This window comes from Neomonachus schauinslandi, chromosome 4 (genome assembly GCF_002201575.2).
Source record: "Neomonachus schauinslandi chromosome 4, ASM220157v2, whole genome shotgun sequence".
Taxonomy (NCBI): domain Eukaryota; kingdom Metazoa; phylum Chordata; class Mammalia; order Carnivora; family Phocidae; genus Neomonachus; species Neomonachus schauinslandi.
Genome location: NC_058406.1, coordinates 124,685,708 through 124,701,056, shown reverse-complemented (window position 1 = coordinate 124,701,056; position 15,349 = coordinate 124,685,708). Strand labels below are relative to the sequence as shown.

The following is a 15,349-nucleotide window of genomic DNA, read 5'->3' as shown; positions in this document are numbered from 1 at the left end:
AGTGCTATCTACCACATCCCACTTCTCCTGGGCACATGGCTGGGTGGCCTCCCCTACCCCATGAGGATAAGAATGACCATCAAACTTGTTTTCATCAGTATGACGTAAGTGGAGGTGACCTGAGTCCCTTCTAGGTGCAAGCCTTTAAGCAAAGGTGCAGCCTACCTCATTCCCTCTCGCTGATGGGACAAGAGACATTCCAGCTCATGGGGCTCTGTCAGCCTGAACTCTGAGTGAGGTCAGCGTGGAGCAGAAACCCTATGACCCAGATGGGCATGGAGAGCGAGCAAGAGAGAAAGCCTGTTGTTTAAAGTCTGTGAGGCTTTAGGGTTTTGTTAACATAAAACAAAAACCAGCTGTATAGAGAGTAGGATACCTAGAAGGATGACATATGAGACTGGGATATAGGAGTATCTACCTTATCCTGGGGAAGTAGGCAGAGCCTCTCTACAAATCAGCATTAGCCTGACACCTGAGTGCCTAAAAGGCTAGCAGCAGACCTCGGGAGCAGCACTGACCACGCAGAGGTTTGACACATTCCAGGATCAGAAAAAACTAGTGCAGCTAGAGCTCAGAGACATGAGACTAAAGAAGATGACAGGGGCAGACTGTGTAGGGCTGCACAGGCCACAATAATGTAGTTATTATTTTAACGGTATCCCAATGCCATGAAATGGTTTTAAGCAGGGAACTAGCATGATTTACCTTTACAGATCCCTCTGGCATCTGCTGTATGTAGAATGCACTAGAAGGGCATACCTGGAAACTCCTACAGTGGGCATTAGTGAGGGGACAATGGTGATGGAGCGGATACATTCTGAGGTATACATTCTGAGGTATACTTGACCAAACTTGATAAGGTACTGGAGGTGAAGGGGCAGGAAAGAGAAGAATTAAAGGTAATACCCAGACTCTGGCTTGCAGAACTGAAGAGATGGGGGATACTTTCCTGAAAAGAGGGAACGCCTTCATGGGGGAGGAGTCAGAGTAGCTTTCTGTAAAAGGAAATCTAGAATTCAGTTTTGGAAACAAATTTTAAGTTTGAGATTTAATGTGCTATGTCCTTGTGTTTCAAGGACACATCACAGAGGGACGGTAGGAATGAAATCAAGCAGTGCATGTACTGATAAAACTGTGCCTGGCACATAAACCCCTATGATACATGTTAGTGCTTATGAAGCTGGGTCCTCTTTTCATTTTTTTACCAGCAAAATCCTTGGGAAAACCTCAAAGATAATTCCACCGACAACCCCACTATTCCAACTGTAAGCCCAGCTCACTAAGTGTCCCACAGTGCGGTTTGTTCATCACTCAGTCCGGGGCATCTGGCACCTATAAAAGGCAGGTCTGTTCTCAGCTTTCTTATCTTCACCAGCCCCCACGAATCTTTATTTGTCTCCTCTCTGAGAGAATACACAAACGCTGTATTCTGAAGTCCCGTCAATGGTTTTGGATTATCCACAAATTATTTTGCCCTTTACTTCTGTCTAGTACCTAAGTGTCATTACCCAGAAAGTAGCCCATTGAAGGACAAAAGTATTTAGCTTCAATGAGACAGGAACTATAGAATGTTGAATAAATTCATAACATCACCTTATTTCATGTTAATAGACAACAAATGTGTCTCTAGTCCCATCTTTGGATCTGAAGGAAGTAGAAGCATTTAGTGGAATGTCTATGTGTTGAAGGAAATTTTATTTCTGGGAGACGTGTTCCCAAGTGGCAGGGTAAGCAGACAAGCTCAGGACCAGGCCCTTTCCCAGGAACGAAGGATTTCTAGAAAGGCCAGCAATGAGATGTTGTGAGGCAATTTCTCTTAAAACTTGGCAGAGTGTCCGAGATCTGCTTCTCGGCTCTGCAGAGGCATCTGTGTCCGACCAAGAATAATTACTACATGGTGAGAAAATTGTTTAGTAACTAACTTTTCAAATAATTTGTCAAGCTCGACGGCACTGCAGTATCTCTGAACGGGGCAATAGGGAATCCGGGCACTTGGACGACTGCACTGTTTTAAAGGGATTATATTGCACATTGAATTATGTGGAACATATTTACATTTAGAATTAAATTATATGGTACACACAGAGAAGACCAAGGAAGTTTCTCAAATCACTTGCTCATTTCATGTCATTTTCCTAATAAACATGCACAGTGGGGGAAAGGCTTTTAGAATAACAAAGTGGGAAAATCTTAAGTAAAAATAGGTAATTATTTTAAGTAGTTTTGGTTAATAAAAATAGCTTAACTCCCCTAAATGAGTGCTTTAAATATAAAGCATTTTAAGCCAAGTAAAGGGAGCCCTTTGGCTCTGTTTTCTTGAAAATATATCTACATCAGCTAAACTTAAAAAAAAAAAATCAATAAATTAACAAAGACAGCCAAAGTCTGGACAACTGCCAGGAAGTGCTGAGTAGTCAATGCATTAGAGGCCTGGTCTCCAAGGTAGTATCTGCTCAGGCACATCAATGATTCTGCCATTGGTAAAGGACTCATCTGAAAAGCAGGAATAATAACTCTTGGCCTGACTGGCAGTGTGGGATTGGTCCAGATGTTCTCCTAAAATCCCTCTGAGGGCTAGGATACATGATTCAGTGCCACTATTTATTGCCTTATTAATAAAGATTCTTACTCTGTACACATCCTAAATACTTTAGGGAGAAAAAAAAAAAACCTGGTTTCTAAAATAGAACATATCATATAATAAAATTCCATTTATTAAATGAAACAAAATATAATGCCCTAAGATATTAACTTATGTGTCACAAGGTTGTTCTCACAAAATCCAAAGTATCACACAATTGCTTAAAAAATAGCCCCCTGTTCTTTTAGCAGCCCCAAACTATTTAATTCATCTGTAAATGGGGCAGTCACAATATAATATACCGATGTAGTAAACAATTTTTTTAAAACTAGTGTATTAGACACAGGAAAACAGAATTTCAAGTCTAAATTAACTCATAAAAATGTCAGAACAAATTAGCATAGTAAACAGTAACTATCTAAAGATAACCTTAGAAATATGATGCATCTAATATGGTGATTTTGATCTCTAAATTTTAAAGATGTGTAAAATAAGAGATCATATCAGGGTGCTTGGGTGGCTCAGTCGGTTAAGGGTCTGCCTTTGGCTCAGGTCATGATCTCAGGGTCCTGGGATCGAGTGCTGCGTCGGCAGCACTGCTCAGCAGGGAGCCTGCTTCTCCCTCTGCCCCTCCGCCCTACTCATGCTCGTGGTCTCTCTCTCTCTCAAATAAAAAAAAATAAGAAAACATTTAAAAAAGAGAGATCATGTCAATTAAGATTTTATTAGCATGATGTCCAATTGCCAAAAAGGCTTAGAATAAGTTCTAAATATTTTATGTCAAAACTGAATTATCCAGGGAAGTATGGGATGATGTATGTGCGGGAATTAAACAATACACATCCGACAGCAATCTGAATGTTTAACTTCATAAAGAGAGCATGATAAAAAGAGGATATTGGTGTCTATGCCATTTTCGAATTCTATCAACTTCAGATATATTCACCAATTTCAACCCCTTAAATGATGAGCAAGCATAATGTTAGGCACTGCACTATTTTTTGTATTAATTTTTATAATTTTCACCACAAACTTGTAATTTGTTATTATTCTTCATCCTATTTAATACATGAGAGACCAAGCTATCCCAAAGCCCTTGTTCTTTATACAGAGTTGCCTTGACTAGCTGTGACACATAATTACACACCATGATGTGGCAAATCATCCCACAGAGTTGAGGCAATTGTCCAACCATCAAATTTTTAAATAAGAATCAGAGTCAACCTCTTTGGAAAAGTTTTAATTAACTTCCTCCTTTTCTCCGTTCTTTATAAAAATTTCCAAATGACCGGCACAGCTATTTGGGTTATTGCTTAATTGCCATTAATTCAATCAGAAGAAAAAAAAAAAAAAGGTCATTCATTGGTCATTGGTCCTAGCGAAACATAATTTTGCATTTACTCATTTAACAAGTATGTTAAAGATTTGCTATATTTTATATTTTTCATACACATCTACTGAGTGCATATACATTAAATACTGTGTTGTGCCCTATCAAGGATACCAGGAAATCTGTATACCTAGTTGGTACTCTTTCAATCATATTTTTCAGTTTAATATTTTCACATTGAGACTTAGTGTTTTCTATAAGGCAGAATTTTGTCACTCTCTTCCCTGGTATTAAGTGCTTCCTTAAAATATACATGTATATAGTTGCCATGTTATATCACTCTTAAGGTGTTAGAATAAAGAGGATCTATATGATTCACACACACACAATCTTACATTTCTAAAAACGAAAGAGAAACTGATGGATGTTCAAAAGTCACATTTTCTATAGCTATTTTATTAGGCACATTTAGAAGTACAGTAAATAAAATACTTACTCATCAATTTGACAAACACACATCTCCAACTCTTTCAGTGCAGTCTGAAGTTTGCCCAATAGTTTCTGATAAATATCTTGAGTTTCTAGGTCTTCTTCTTTTAACAAGTACCGGAGCCCATGCCCATCCTGCTGTCCCAGAGACAGACCTGAAGGGGCCGCCATGGTCGTGATTGTGTGCTGAATGTACACCATAGGGCTCAGTTTCCCTGAGGAGTTAAAATCATTCCAGAATAATATTTATGGCCTTTAACTTACAATAATGATCTAGTGAAATTCATTCTAGACACTCAGGCTTACATAAAATAAAATGCCAATCCAATGCTGAATTTAATTCAGGAATTAAAGCTTATGGGAGTTGTGATTAAAATACCCTTCAATCCCATGCTCTACTGTGCTGCTGTGGAATGGCACCGTGCATCCCAGAAGCTGCTCCTCCTGTAGTTTTCTCATAGTTATAGGGCCATTTCAGACTAGTGGTTTTCACAGCAGGATAAGCTGTGCCTGTCATACATGTGAGGAAAGCAAGAACAATCGTTCTTCTTGAAGGAAAAATAATAAAAATGCATAACTCCTTTTTGATTCTATAAACATTTATGTATAATTATCCAAATGAGTATAGGGAGGAACCCTGTCTTTCTAAAATTCAGACTTGTTTACACACCAGGAATTGATTCTATTTCAGGGACGCTGGAATAGTTAATAATTGCCTAAATAACTTTTTGTGATTTGAGAAAGTTTTGAAAGCTAACATACCTTGCTCAGATTTATTTCCTTTATCATGAGAATTGTGCTTCCTACTATCCAGCTGAACACCAAATGCACTCCCCAGGGAGGTTGATGTTTTGGGATAGGAAACTTCCATTATGTTGACATGGCAGTTGGTAGGGCAGAAATCACTGCTGTGTAGTGGGGAGATTTTAGATTTGGCCTGTTTAAAGGTGGGCCAGGCTCTATTCTTCAGTACACGTGAAAACTGTAAATTAAAGAACAAATAAAGAGCAGCTGAACACACAGTGTTCATCACGTCCACTACCCATAGCAAAACGTTAAAAAATTAAATCATGTCAACTGGAGCAAGTGAACTAAATTATAAGTTGTTAGAAATTCAACCATTATCTTAAAAGCCACACATTCTTAATAAAGAAAAGCAATATAGGCAGCAAATGCTCACAATTCTTTTGAAACTCTGATTACAGGTTAGATGCTAAAAGACATAAATTTAAGTGACCAATACCACTACTGGGACTCAAATCCACAGGCTGCTAACAGCTGAGAGTCAAATTGGCATCCTCGGATACTGAGATAGGATCACAACATTTCAAGTGAGGCAAAGTGGCAGAAGTGGGTAGCTGCCAGGTCAAGAGGGGACTATTCCAAACACTGTCAGAAAGCCAGTCCAAACATGAGTCTGTGAACAGGTTAGACAGCAAGGCAATGGTGGTGCTGACCCAGAAGGGCAGGACAACAGGCAGAACCAACTGTACCTCCCATGCCTCCTGCAAATCGCTGCTGAGCATTTGGGTCAGGATCAGCGTGAAGACGGGCGTGGACTCTGCTTTTATGCCATTAGAAATAAACTGATACTCAAGGGATTTGCACAACTTCCAAGAATGGCCACTCTACTACTTAGAACCTTACAGTCCAAATCCAGCTAATCCGTGCCATGGTGTGTATGGCCACCCAAAGTCTGATCTGCACCTAGGTTATTATCTTAAGCTCTCCTCCCCTTGCCCCTCGGGCTCCTTCTCGCCTTCACTCAGGTCCTTTCACATACCATCCACTCATTCTAGGTCTTCGTATGGGTTGTTTGGTGTGCCTAGAATGTTCTTCTTCCCTCATTGCCACACTTACTCCTTTGCATTTTCAACTCCTATGAAATCATCATCATGCCTACCGTAAGCCTTCATCTAGGTCCAATTTCCTTGGCTATGTGCTAGATTATAGCACACTGTAACCCTCCTTATAATTATGAATAATTTTTTTTATCTCTCAGTGGATGGTAAATTCCGTGAGAGTAATACCTATGTCTGTCTTGTGCACCATAAACAGCCATCTCATAGAGTTGAACTAGATTGTAGTTTCAAAAACAAAGGACTGAGAGCCACCAGCTACGTGTGTTTTAGTCACATTTAGTTTAGTTATAACTTATGTGATGTCAGGCAAGTCACTGTCTTTTTACCATTCTTAGTAAAATAAGGAATATGGATGAAATGATCTCTGTGCTCTCTTCTTGCTTGAAAACTATAAGCAGATCCTATTTATTTATTCTACTAGTAGAGTAGTAATTTGGGCACTGAAAGATTAAAAATTAAGACTAACACTGTGGGCGCCTGGGTGGCTCAGTCATTAAGCGTCTGCCTTCGGCTCAGGTCATGGTCCCAGGATCCTGGGATCGAGCCCCGCATCAGGCTCCCTGCTCTGCGGGAAGCCTGCTTCTCCCTCTCCCACTCCCCCTGCTTGTGTTCCCTCTCTCACTGTGTCTCTCTCTGTCAAATAAATAATAAAATAAATAAATAAAATCTTTAAAAAAAAAAAAAGACTAACACTGGTTACTGTGTAACTTTTCTAGGTTAAATTAAAAAGTAAAGATGTGATATAAAAAATCACATGTTATAAATATAAGCTCACCATAAGAATATGTAATATTTTATCTGTATATGAAACTGGGCCTTCAAATCACATGGCTGAAGCTACATAGATCAGCAAAGTACAAGCACACAGTAGGAATCTAAATGAGAGTGGGCTGAAATGCAGGAAATTGTCAAAAAATTACTAACAAGTTTGATAATAATATATAATGAAAATATGCTAAACACTAAAAGAGTGGAAGTAATTTAGAGAATTCCTGGTCTATGCCCTCACTTTACTAATAAAGAAACTGTGACCTGAAGACTTATCTGGGAAAGACCTAGAATTTAAGGCCAGATACAAACTTGCAGTCAGATCATCTTTTCCATTGTAGTTGCAGGACAAAAATCTCAGATAAGGCCCCCATGGCACACATAAAAGCACATAAATTAATTTTACTGTGGCACAGCATTGACCATTATAGGCAGGTATGCTTCTTTTGCCTTCTTTCATTTTATTTTTTTTTAAAGATTTTTATTTATTTATTTGACAGAGAGAGACACAGCGGGAGCAGGAACACAAGCAGGAGGAGTGGGAGAGGGAGAAGCAGGCTTCCTGCTGAGCAGGGAGCCCGATGCGGGGCTCGATCCCAGGACCCTGGGATCATGACCTGAGCCGAAGGCAGACGCCTAATGACTGAGCTACGCAGGCACCCCTGTGCTGAATATGTTTTGAAGATCAAAAATGTACTCCTAGGGGTGCCTGGGTAGCTCAGTTGGTTAAGTGTCTGCCTTCTGCTCAGGTCGTGAGTCCCGGGTTCTCAGAATCGAGCACCAAGTTGGTCTCCCTGCTCAGTGGGGAGTCCGCTTCTCCCTCCGCCCCTCCCCTGCTTGTGCTCTCTCTTCCTCTCTCAAATAAATAAATAAAATCTTTAAAAAAAATGTACTCCTAGACATCACGCCTTAATCTATAATTGTGCCACCTTTCTGTAACACAAAACTAAAATGAGGCAGGTACAGCTCTTGTATCGGCTGCAGTACATGCATGAGAACACACTCTGGTCGGGCCATCCAGTAGTACACGGCCTGCCAACATGAACTGGGCATCTTCCTTAGCAACATCAAAGAGAACATGGAGTTCATTCATCTGCTTTGGAGAAACTCACAAGGAAAGACCAAAGAAAAGCTCTTTTCCATAAAGGAAAATTGCAATTTTCCTTACCTTCCCCCCACCCTGTACATTTCTTTATCACAAAATTGCAATTTTGTGATAAAGAAATGTACAGCATGCGGGGGAGGTAAGCTGGGACGCACAGCGCTTTAAACCTATTTTGGGTAGTGCGGCCCAAACTTACTCCACCTTTATTCATCCATCCAACAATTACACATCGAGAGCTTTCTAAACCAGGCACTGTTCTAGGCATGTTGGGAAACATCAGTGAATGAAAGAGATTTCTGCCTTCTGGGAGGTTACATTCTAGTGAGGGGAGAGGCAAACAATAAACATAAATCAATTCTGTCATGCTAGAAGATGATAAGTGCAGTTGAAAATAAAATGGAACAGGGCAAGAGGGCTGGGAGTTTCAGAGGTGAGGTGAAGAATGCATTGCCAATTGCAATCCTCACTGCGAAGCTGGCATTTAAGCAAAATCTTGAAGGAAGGGAGAGTTGGGAATGTGTGCACAGGAACAGAGCCTTCCCAGCAGAGTGAATAGCCAATGCGAAAGCCGCAAGGATGGTATGTTTCCAGGAACATCAAGAAGACCACTGTGACTGGAGCAGACACAGAGAGGGAAGGGAGAAGAGACAGGAGTAGGGAGATCATGGGTACAGGGAAGGCACAGATTATCTAGGAGCTCAGAGGCCTTTGGAAGGATTTAGCTCTTACTTTGATTGAGAGTCACAGCCCCTCAGAATAGGCTGCCGGTGGGCAAGGGTGGAAGCAGGAAGACCACTTGTGGGAGAGACGACGTTGGCTCACCTTAGGCTGTCAGTAATTGAAGCAGTGAGGAAAGGCAGCACGTGGTGAAGGTGGAGCCCAGAGAATGCTATGTGAGAGCCAGGAGTAAAGAATGCGCGCAAGGTTTTTAGACTGAGCAATGCAGAAGATGGGTCTCATTCTGAGGTAGAGAAAACAGCAGCTAGGACAAACTATGGAAGAAGGGCAGGGATCAGGAGTTTATTTTGGACACAAGAAGTCTGAGATATCTATTAGACCCAAATGGAGAGGTCAGATGGGCCAGGAGATTGAATGTGATCATCAGGGGATGGAGAGTGGTGGGAGAAAGGGGGAGGGAGCAAATGCTGAGCTCTGTTGCATGAAGAGGTCAGAGAAAAAAGAAGAAAAAAGGATAGGACACTCACTGTGACTGAGCCACCCAGGAAAAAGACAAAACCAGGCATAGGTAGAAAACTGCTAGAGGTACAAGGTCGACCACATAGATGCCACTAAAACAAGGAATAGGTTGACGACAGTGAATGAGTTTTGGCAAAATATAGGTCGTCTGACCTTAAAAAGAGCCATTCCAGTTATGTGGAGGGGACTTGAGCCCATCTTGAGTGTGTTAAGAATGAAAGGTGAGTGAGACAGCAGGTGTAGATAGCAAGTATAGGGAGCTCTTCTCAGTACAGAGTTCAAGAAATGAAACAATAGGCAGAGAAAAATATGGGGGGGGGGGTCAAGGGAAATATTTTTTAATCTAGGTGATATTAAAGCATATTTGTAGATTGACATGAATAAGTGATTCTCAGAAATGGAGCTGCAGGTTTCTATTGCATTGGTAGTTAATTCATAAATTATTAACCATGACAACACATTAATATCCAGTTATAGTCACTGACTAAAAATGAAAACTAATACAAAGGTAAGCAACTATATTGCAGACAGTCTCCCATTTCATTTAAGTGTAAAACCCCACTGGCATGGAGTTATAAAAATTCTGTATTGAGGGGAGGGGGACATGGAGAAAAATTTTACCCCCAATTTTCCTGATCCACAGATTAATTTGAGGATTATGTGGCATTAATAACTAAAGGTACTTGGAATGTTTCAAGTAAGACTGTGGATTCCTACATGTAATATTTTTGTGTAAATAGGAACTATCTCTTGAAAGCTCATTAAATATTTATATGGAGGAAGTATCCCTAATACACAAAATAAGCCCAATTATGGAATTATTCTTCAACAGAGACTGAATCTAGAATTAAAAACGGTTCTAAGGACGATTCAGGGTAAGAATGTTTCTCCAAACAGTGCATAGTTTAACGTCTGGATCACCCACACATCCTGCTCAGAGAAGATCAAATGCCTGCTTAGGATTCATTCAGGTCTCCAGTATAAGGTCTGAACTTCTCTCATACATGTGCTAAAAAACATCTGTGGCCTATACAGCTGGCCAGAAAATCAATTATGATTGCAGCAGCCTGGCTATAGAAACTGCAGAAATCAACTTGTTTCTATTTTTAAAACCTAAAACTTTTAGAGTCAAAATAAAGGAAAGCCAGCCTCTTTGAGATTTTAGTTTCTATGGATACATTTTATTTTACAAAAGGAGGGGTGTCTGAAGCCTTCATCTGGAAGAAAATATATGTTACTAATAATAGTTTAAAAGTAAATTTGTGGAAATTAAAAATATATATTCACAAATGCTATAGTTTCTGTGGACATGCATTTGATACACAAATGGAGCTAACCTTATATAACCTAGTAAGGCTATTATTGTCTTAGCTATCTGAATTTTGTTCAAATAAAAAATATCCCTGAAATACTTTCCTGCTAACCTCGTTTCTCTATCTAGTGAGAAAGATAGTCACTTATTCTAAATATGTGTATGGTCAATAAGGGATGCTGAAAAGGATACCTTTCAAAGTGCTTAAGTCCTAGTTGACTACAAGATTCTCTTTATTTCTAAAATTAAAAATAGACATTGGGGAGGGTATGTGCTATGGTGAGCACTGTGAATTCTGCAAGACTGTTGAATCACAGATCTGTACCTCTGAAACAAATAATACATTATATGTTAAGAAAAAAAAAAAGATAGCAGGAGGGGAAGAATGAAGGGGGGGAAATCGGAGGGGGAGACGAACCATGAGAGACGATGGACTCTGAAAAACAAACTGAGGGTTCTAGAGGGGAGGGGGGTGGGGGGATCGGTTAGCCTGGTGATGGGTATTGAGGAGGGCACATTCTGCATGGAGCACTGGGTGTTATACGCAAACAATGAATCATGGAACACTACAGCTAAAACTAATGATGTAATGTATGGTGATTAACATAATAAAAAATAAAAATAAATAAAATTAAAAATAAAAGTAAGTGAGACAGCATTCCATAAACTGATACCTAGTCTGCTACTTGCTAGCTAAGTGACCTTAAGCAAATTCTTAAAATCCCTGCGAAAGAAGCAGACGGTAGGAGTATTCAGTACATATGGCTGTTCCGAGGTTCAAACAATAATGTACATACAAGAGCTTTCCACATTCAGTGGTATTATTTTTATCATCTAAAATCACTGCCCATTGGCCTGTCCATCTCTCCTTTAAAAGCTTTCTAGGCTCTTAGTTACTTCCAAGAAAATGGAAGATACTTACTTGCCAAGATGATGTTTTTGAGAATCCCCAACACTTGGGGAAAAACCCTACCCCATCTGCTTCTAATCCTAATCCTACCCCCAACATACACTCTCCAGTTTATCACAAACTGTATTTTTGTTAAAAACCCAGGTGTAACCCCTTCATCACTCTAACCAATCCATCATAGAGCTGGATGTGTTCTACCTCTATGTACCACTTGAACTGATTCTTTTCTCTCCATCCCCAGTGCTTCTCCATGAGACCAAGTCATCAATGATTTGCACTTTTCACAAACAAATCAGATTATTTTGTCACTCTAAAATATCACTAGAAAAATCAGATTTTGTCAGTTTTCTTTTTAATGGTATCCAACTCGAACCCTTCTTTCTAGTCTAGGCAATATGCCAATTCTTCATCAATAAAATCCGTCTCATTTCTACGTCTTTGCCTTCACTTATGAGATCTCTCTTTCTTCATTTATGAGATCTCTCTGTACTTGCATGCCATCTCTACTTCTCTTCTCTCTGACAAATTTTTCCAACTTGCAGCAGCTAGTAATTGCTGACTATTCCATCCCCAATGATTTCTCCTTTACTGAAATGCTATTGCCCTTGTAGTCAGACCCATACTGTTTAGCTGTGTAGTGGAATTTAGCTGTGGAATTTGAACAATATATGCGCTGTATAGCCTAGTGTCAAATTCAGATAAGCACACAAAAACCGGATTTACAATAAAAGGGAACAAGGTTCAAATTCCACAGCTGTGCCCAGCTGCGTGCCTTTGAGCAAGTTACTTGACCATTCTGAGCTTCCGTCACCTCATCAATGAAATAGATGATGTCTCATGTCACTGTGTTGATAAAATTATAGAGCATATGAAAACTGTAAAATATCTATGCAATGCCTGACCCTGTAGGAGACTGCTGTAAACTGCTGTGTGCAATGTAACTCCAGGGAGCACCATCATCTTGAGCAGGGTATGTGGTGCCAACACAGCCAACTTGTTATGGTGGTACCTCCTAGTAGGTTAAGTAGTCAGTATTATTATTACTTACCTCATGTATTTTGACCTTTCTTATGATGCAGATCATAAGTGTGGGAGGAGAGCCATCCTCAAGTAATAATGGACAACATAATAGGTACACATTTAGTAAATATTTCCCTATTCTTCCCGCCCCATCCTGCAACAAATTTGTTTCTGTGAAGTTGAGTTTTTGACCCATACCACTGGCTTTCATTAAAGAGTGTATTAAAAATGTCTGTCACATAAAACAAATTGCTATTTCTTTTTCAGGGACATGTTTACGGGCATTGCCCTGACGTCTCCTGGTGCCGCCTACTTGAAATTCAGTGTGAGAGATTTCTTTTGGAACTCAAGTCTAAGAAAAGCTTTGCTTCTCTTAAAAAACATGTATAAATCACAGGGATGCTGATAAATATGTAATAGACTATGTTTCTTTTTTAATTTTGGTTATCAGGAAGCTGAAGGTCAAATATAATATTCCACTTTAGCAACTAACTAGAGTCTTAGGACTTGCTGACCGTATGACCTTTTTTCCCCTGCTGGTCTGTACCATCACTGTAATATAACTTTACCTATAAATGTACCTGTTAATTTTCCACTAATATCCATTCTCTCTTTCTTCCTTTTATTAATAAAATTCTCTGAGTTTTAGTGGGGCACATGGATGCCCAGTTTGAGACAACAATTCTCAGCCTGCTTTCACTAAATGACTAATTGGATATGACAGGCGTGTTGCGTACAATTTCTGGGTCATGCCCTCAACAGGAAACTCTACTCTCTCCTTCCTCTTTTCTCTTCTGAGGGACTATGACTTAGACATGGTGCTGATGAGCCAACTTTGACCTTGTGGAAAGGGCAATGTCTTAAGGGAGACAGCAAAAATTGAGAAGGATCCCTAGAATATTATCAAGCCCCACCCCAAAGGACTCCAGTCCAGTTGAACTTTCATGTGAGTGAAAATAAGCTTTCAGTTCTAAGCCTGTGTTATCTTGGTCCTTCTTATAGCAGCTGAATCAATACCCTACCTAATATACCCTCATCCTAATATTTTGTTTTTACTTACATAGTTTACTTTTGTTCATGTATATTTCTTTAAGCTATTTCTACTACTTCTGTTGTTTGTATGAATGGAAAGAGAAAGAGAAATGAACCCCACACACTGACAAGCTTGACAACTAGAATCTGCCCAAACCCCTATCACACTTCATACAAATTCATTTCTGAAGTAGAATGATTCTCTTTTCAAAATGTGCTCAAAGAGGAATACTAATTTGCATTTGTTTAGACCTTTTAAATTTTACTTCAAAACACTGTCCTATCTTACACAGAAGGGAGAAGTAAAAAGAGAATCTTCTGTCCTTCAGGTTCAACAAGGCATACACATGGCATTTTTCCCAAACTCAAATAGGTGACCTAACCTCAGCAATCATGGAGAGAGGATTAACAGATGTGACAGTTAAGCAGTGATCTTGAGTATCATTTTTCTTCATGTGAATGGACTTATAAAAAATTAAAATAGCAATACATATTCAACTTCACAAGCTAAACATTTTAGGGAGTCTTAAAGAAAAACATGGTGATCCTTCTTCCCCTTGTCTGTAGTCTACCTGAGGTAATCAGTGTTGAAGTATTCATTCTTGTATCTCCCTATTCTCCTATAGCCATATCTGGACATATATGGGCTTATTTTTACATAATATATCAGGAGCATAAAACATACACACTTAACTCACATTCATAAAAACTGAGATAAATAATGTTTCCTAGAATGGCTGTACCAAGTTTTAAACAACCAGCCTCATTTTGAGGAAATAATTTAATTAGCTAGTCTCCTATTGATAGAAATAGAAAAAAAAAAAAACTAGAGGATATATTTTGGAGATCAATTTCTATTAGTTCTACCTTGAAATTATACCTTCAAATCCATTTAATTTTCTCTGTCTCTCCCATCTTCACCACAGGCCAAGCTATCATTATCACTCACTGGGACTATTGCAACAATTTCCTCCTCATCTCTATGTCTCCATTCTTGTCCCTTGCAATCCATTCCTACAGAGGAATGGATTTTCTTTTTCTTTTAAAAACCAAAATCAGATGAAGTCATCCCCCTGTTTAAAAGCTTCCAATTGTTTCTCATTGATGTGAGAAGAAAATCCACACTCCTTCCAATGTTCCAAAAGGTAAAAAGCTTCCACAGCTCTTCACACTGGTCCTTGCCTAAGCCTCCAACCTTATGACTAACCACACACCCCCCCCCCCACCGCCACCCTGGCTTTTTCTTTTTGCTTTGGGGCCTCTGTAAGGATTTATTTACTTCTTTGCTGCTTCCCCCACTCAAATAAGTATCCTGAGAGGAAAGATCTTCTCTCCTTTGCTGCCATATTCCTAGCACCAAGAACAGTGTTTGGCATATAAAATGTGCTCAATAAATATGTCAGATAAATGTACTAATCAATCAATTTCAAACAGACTGGGTTCCATGTACTTTCTGATTGAGAGTTCTATTCCCTCTGTTGAGAGAAAAGGAAAAGAACTATTGACTCATAATTATGTGGCCTGGATTTACATCCCAACTCTATCTTTTGCTAGTAATTCTTTAGGCCTCAGTTATTATATTTGGAAAATGTGGAATAATGAACTAGCTTTCAGGTTTATAAAGATCAAATAAGCTTAATGGATGTAAAGGCATTTTAAAAAGTCTTAAATGTTATATAAATGTTATTATTTCAATAAACTGGTACATAAATAAGTAATGAAAATATCAATAATTGAATTAAA

The 15,349-nt window shown here is 39.2% G+C and overlaps 1 protein-coding gene across 1 annotated transcript in view; it reads right to left on the bottom strand.

Moving 5' to 3' along the window:
- PREX2 (phosphatidylinositol-3,4,5-trisphosphate dependent Rac exchange factor 2) overlaps positions 1-15,349 on the bottom strand; it is a 284,920-nt gene that overhangs the window by 110,575 nt on the left and 158,996 nt on the right. Inside the window, exons 24-25 of the mRNA XM_044914225.1 lie at positions 5,163-5,382; positions 4,408-4,615 (exon numbers count right to left, since the gene is read on the bottom strand). Of these exons, the coding sequence (XP_044770160.1) occupies positions 4,408-4,615; positions 5,163-5,382 (428 nt within the window). The remainder of the gene's footprint in view (positions 1-4,407; positions 4,616-5,162; positions 5,383-15,349) is intronic.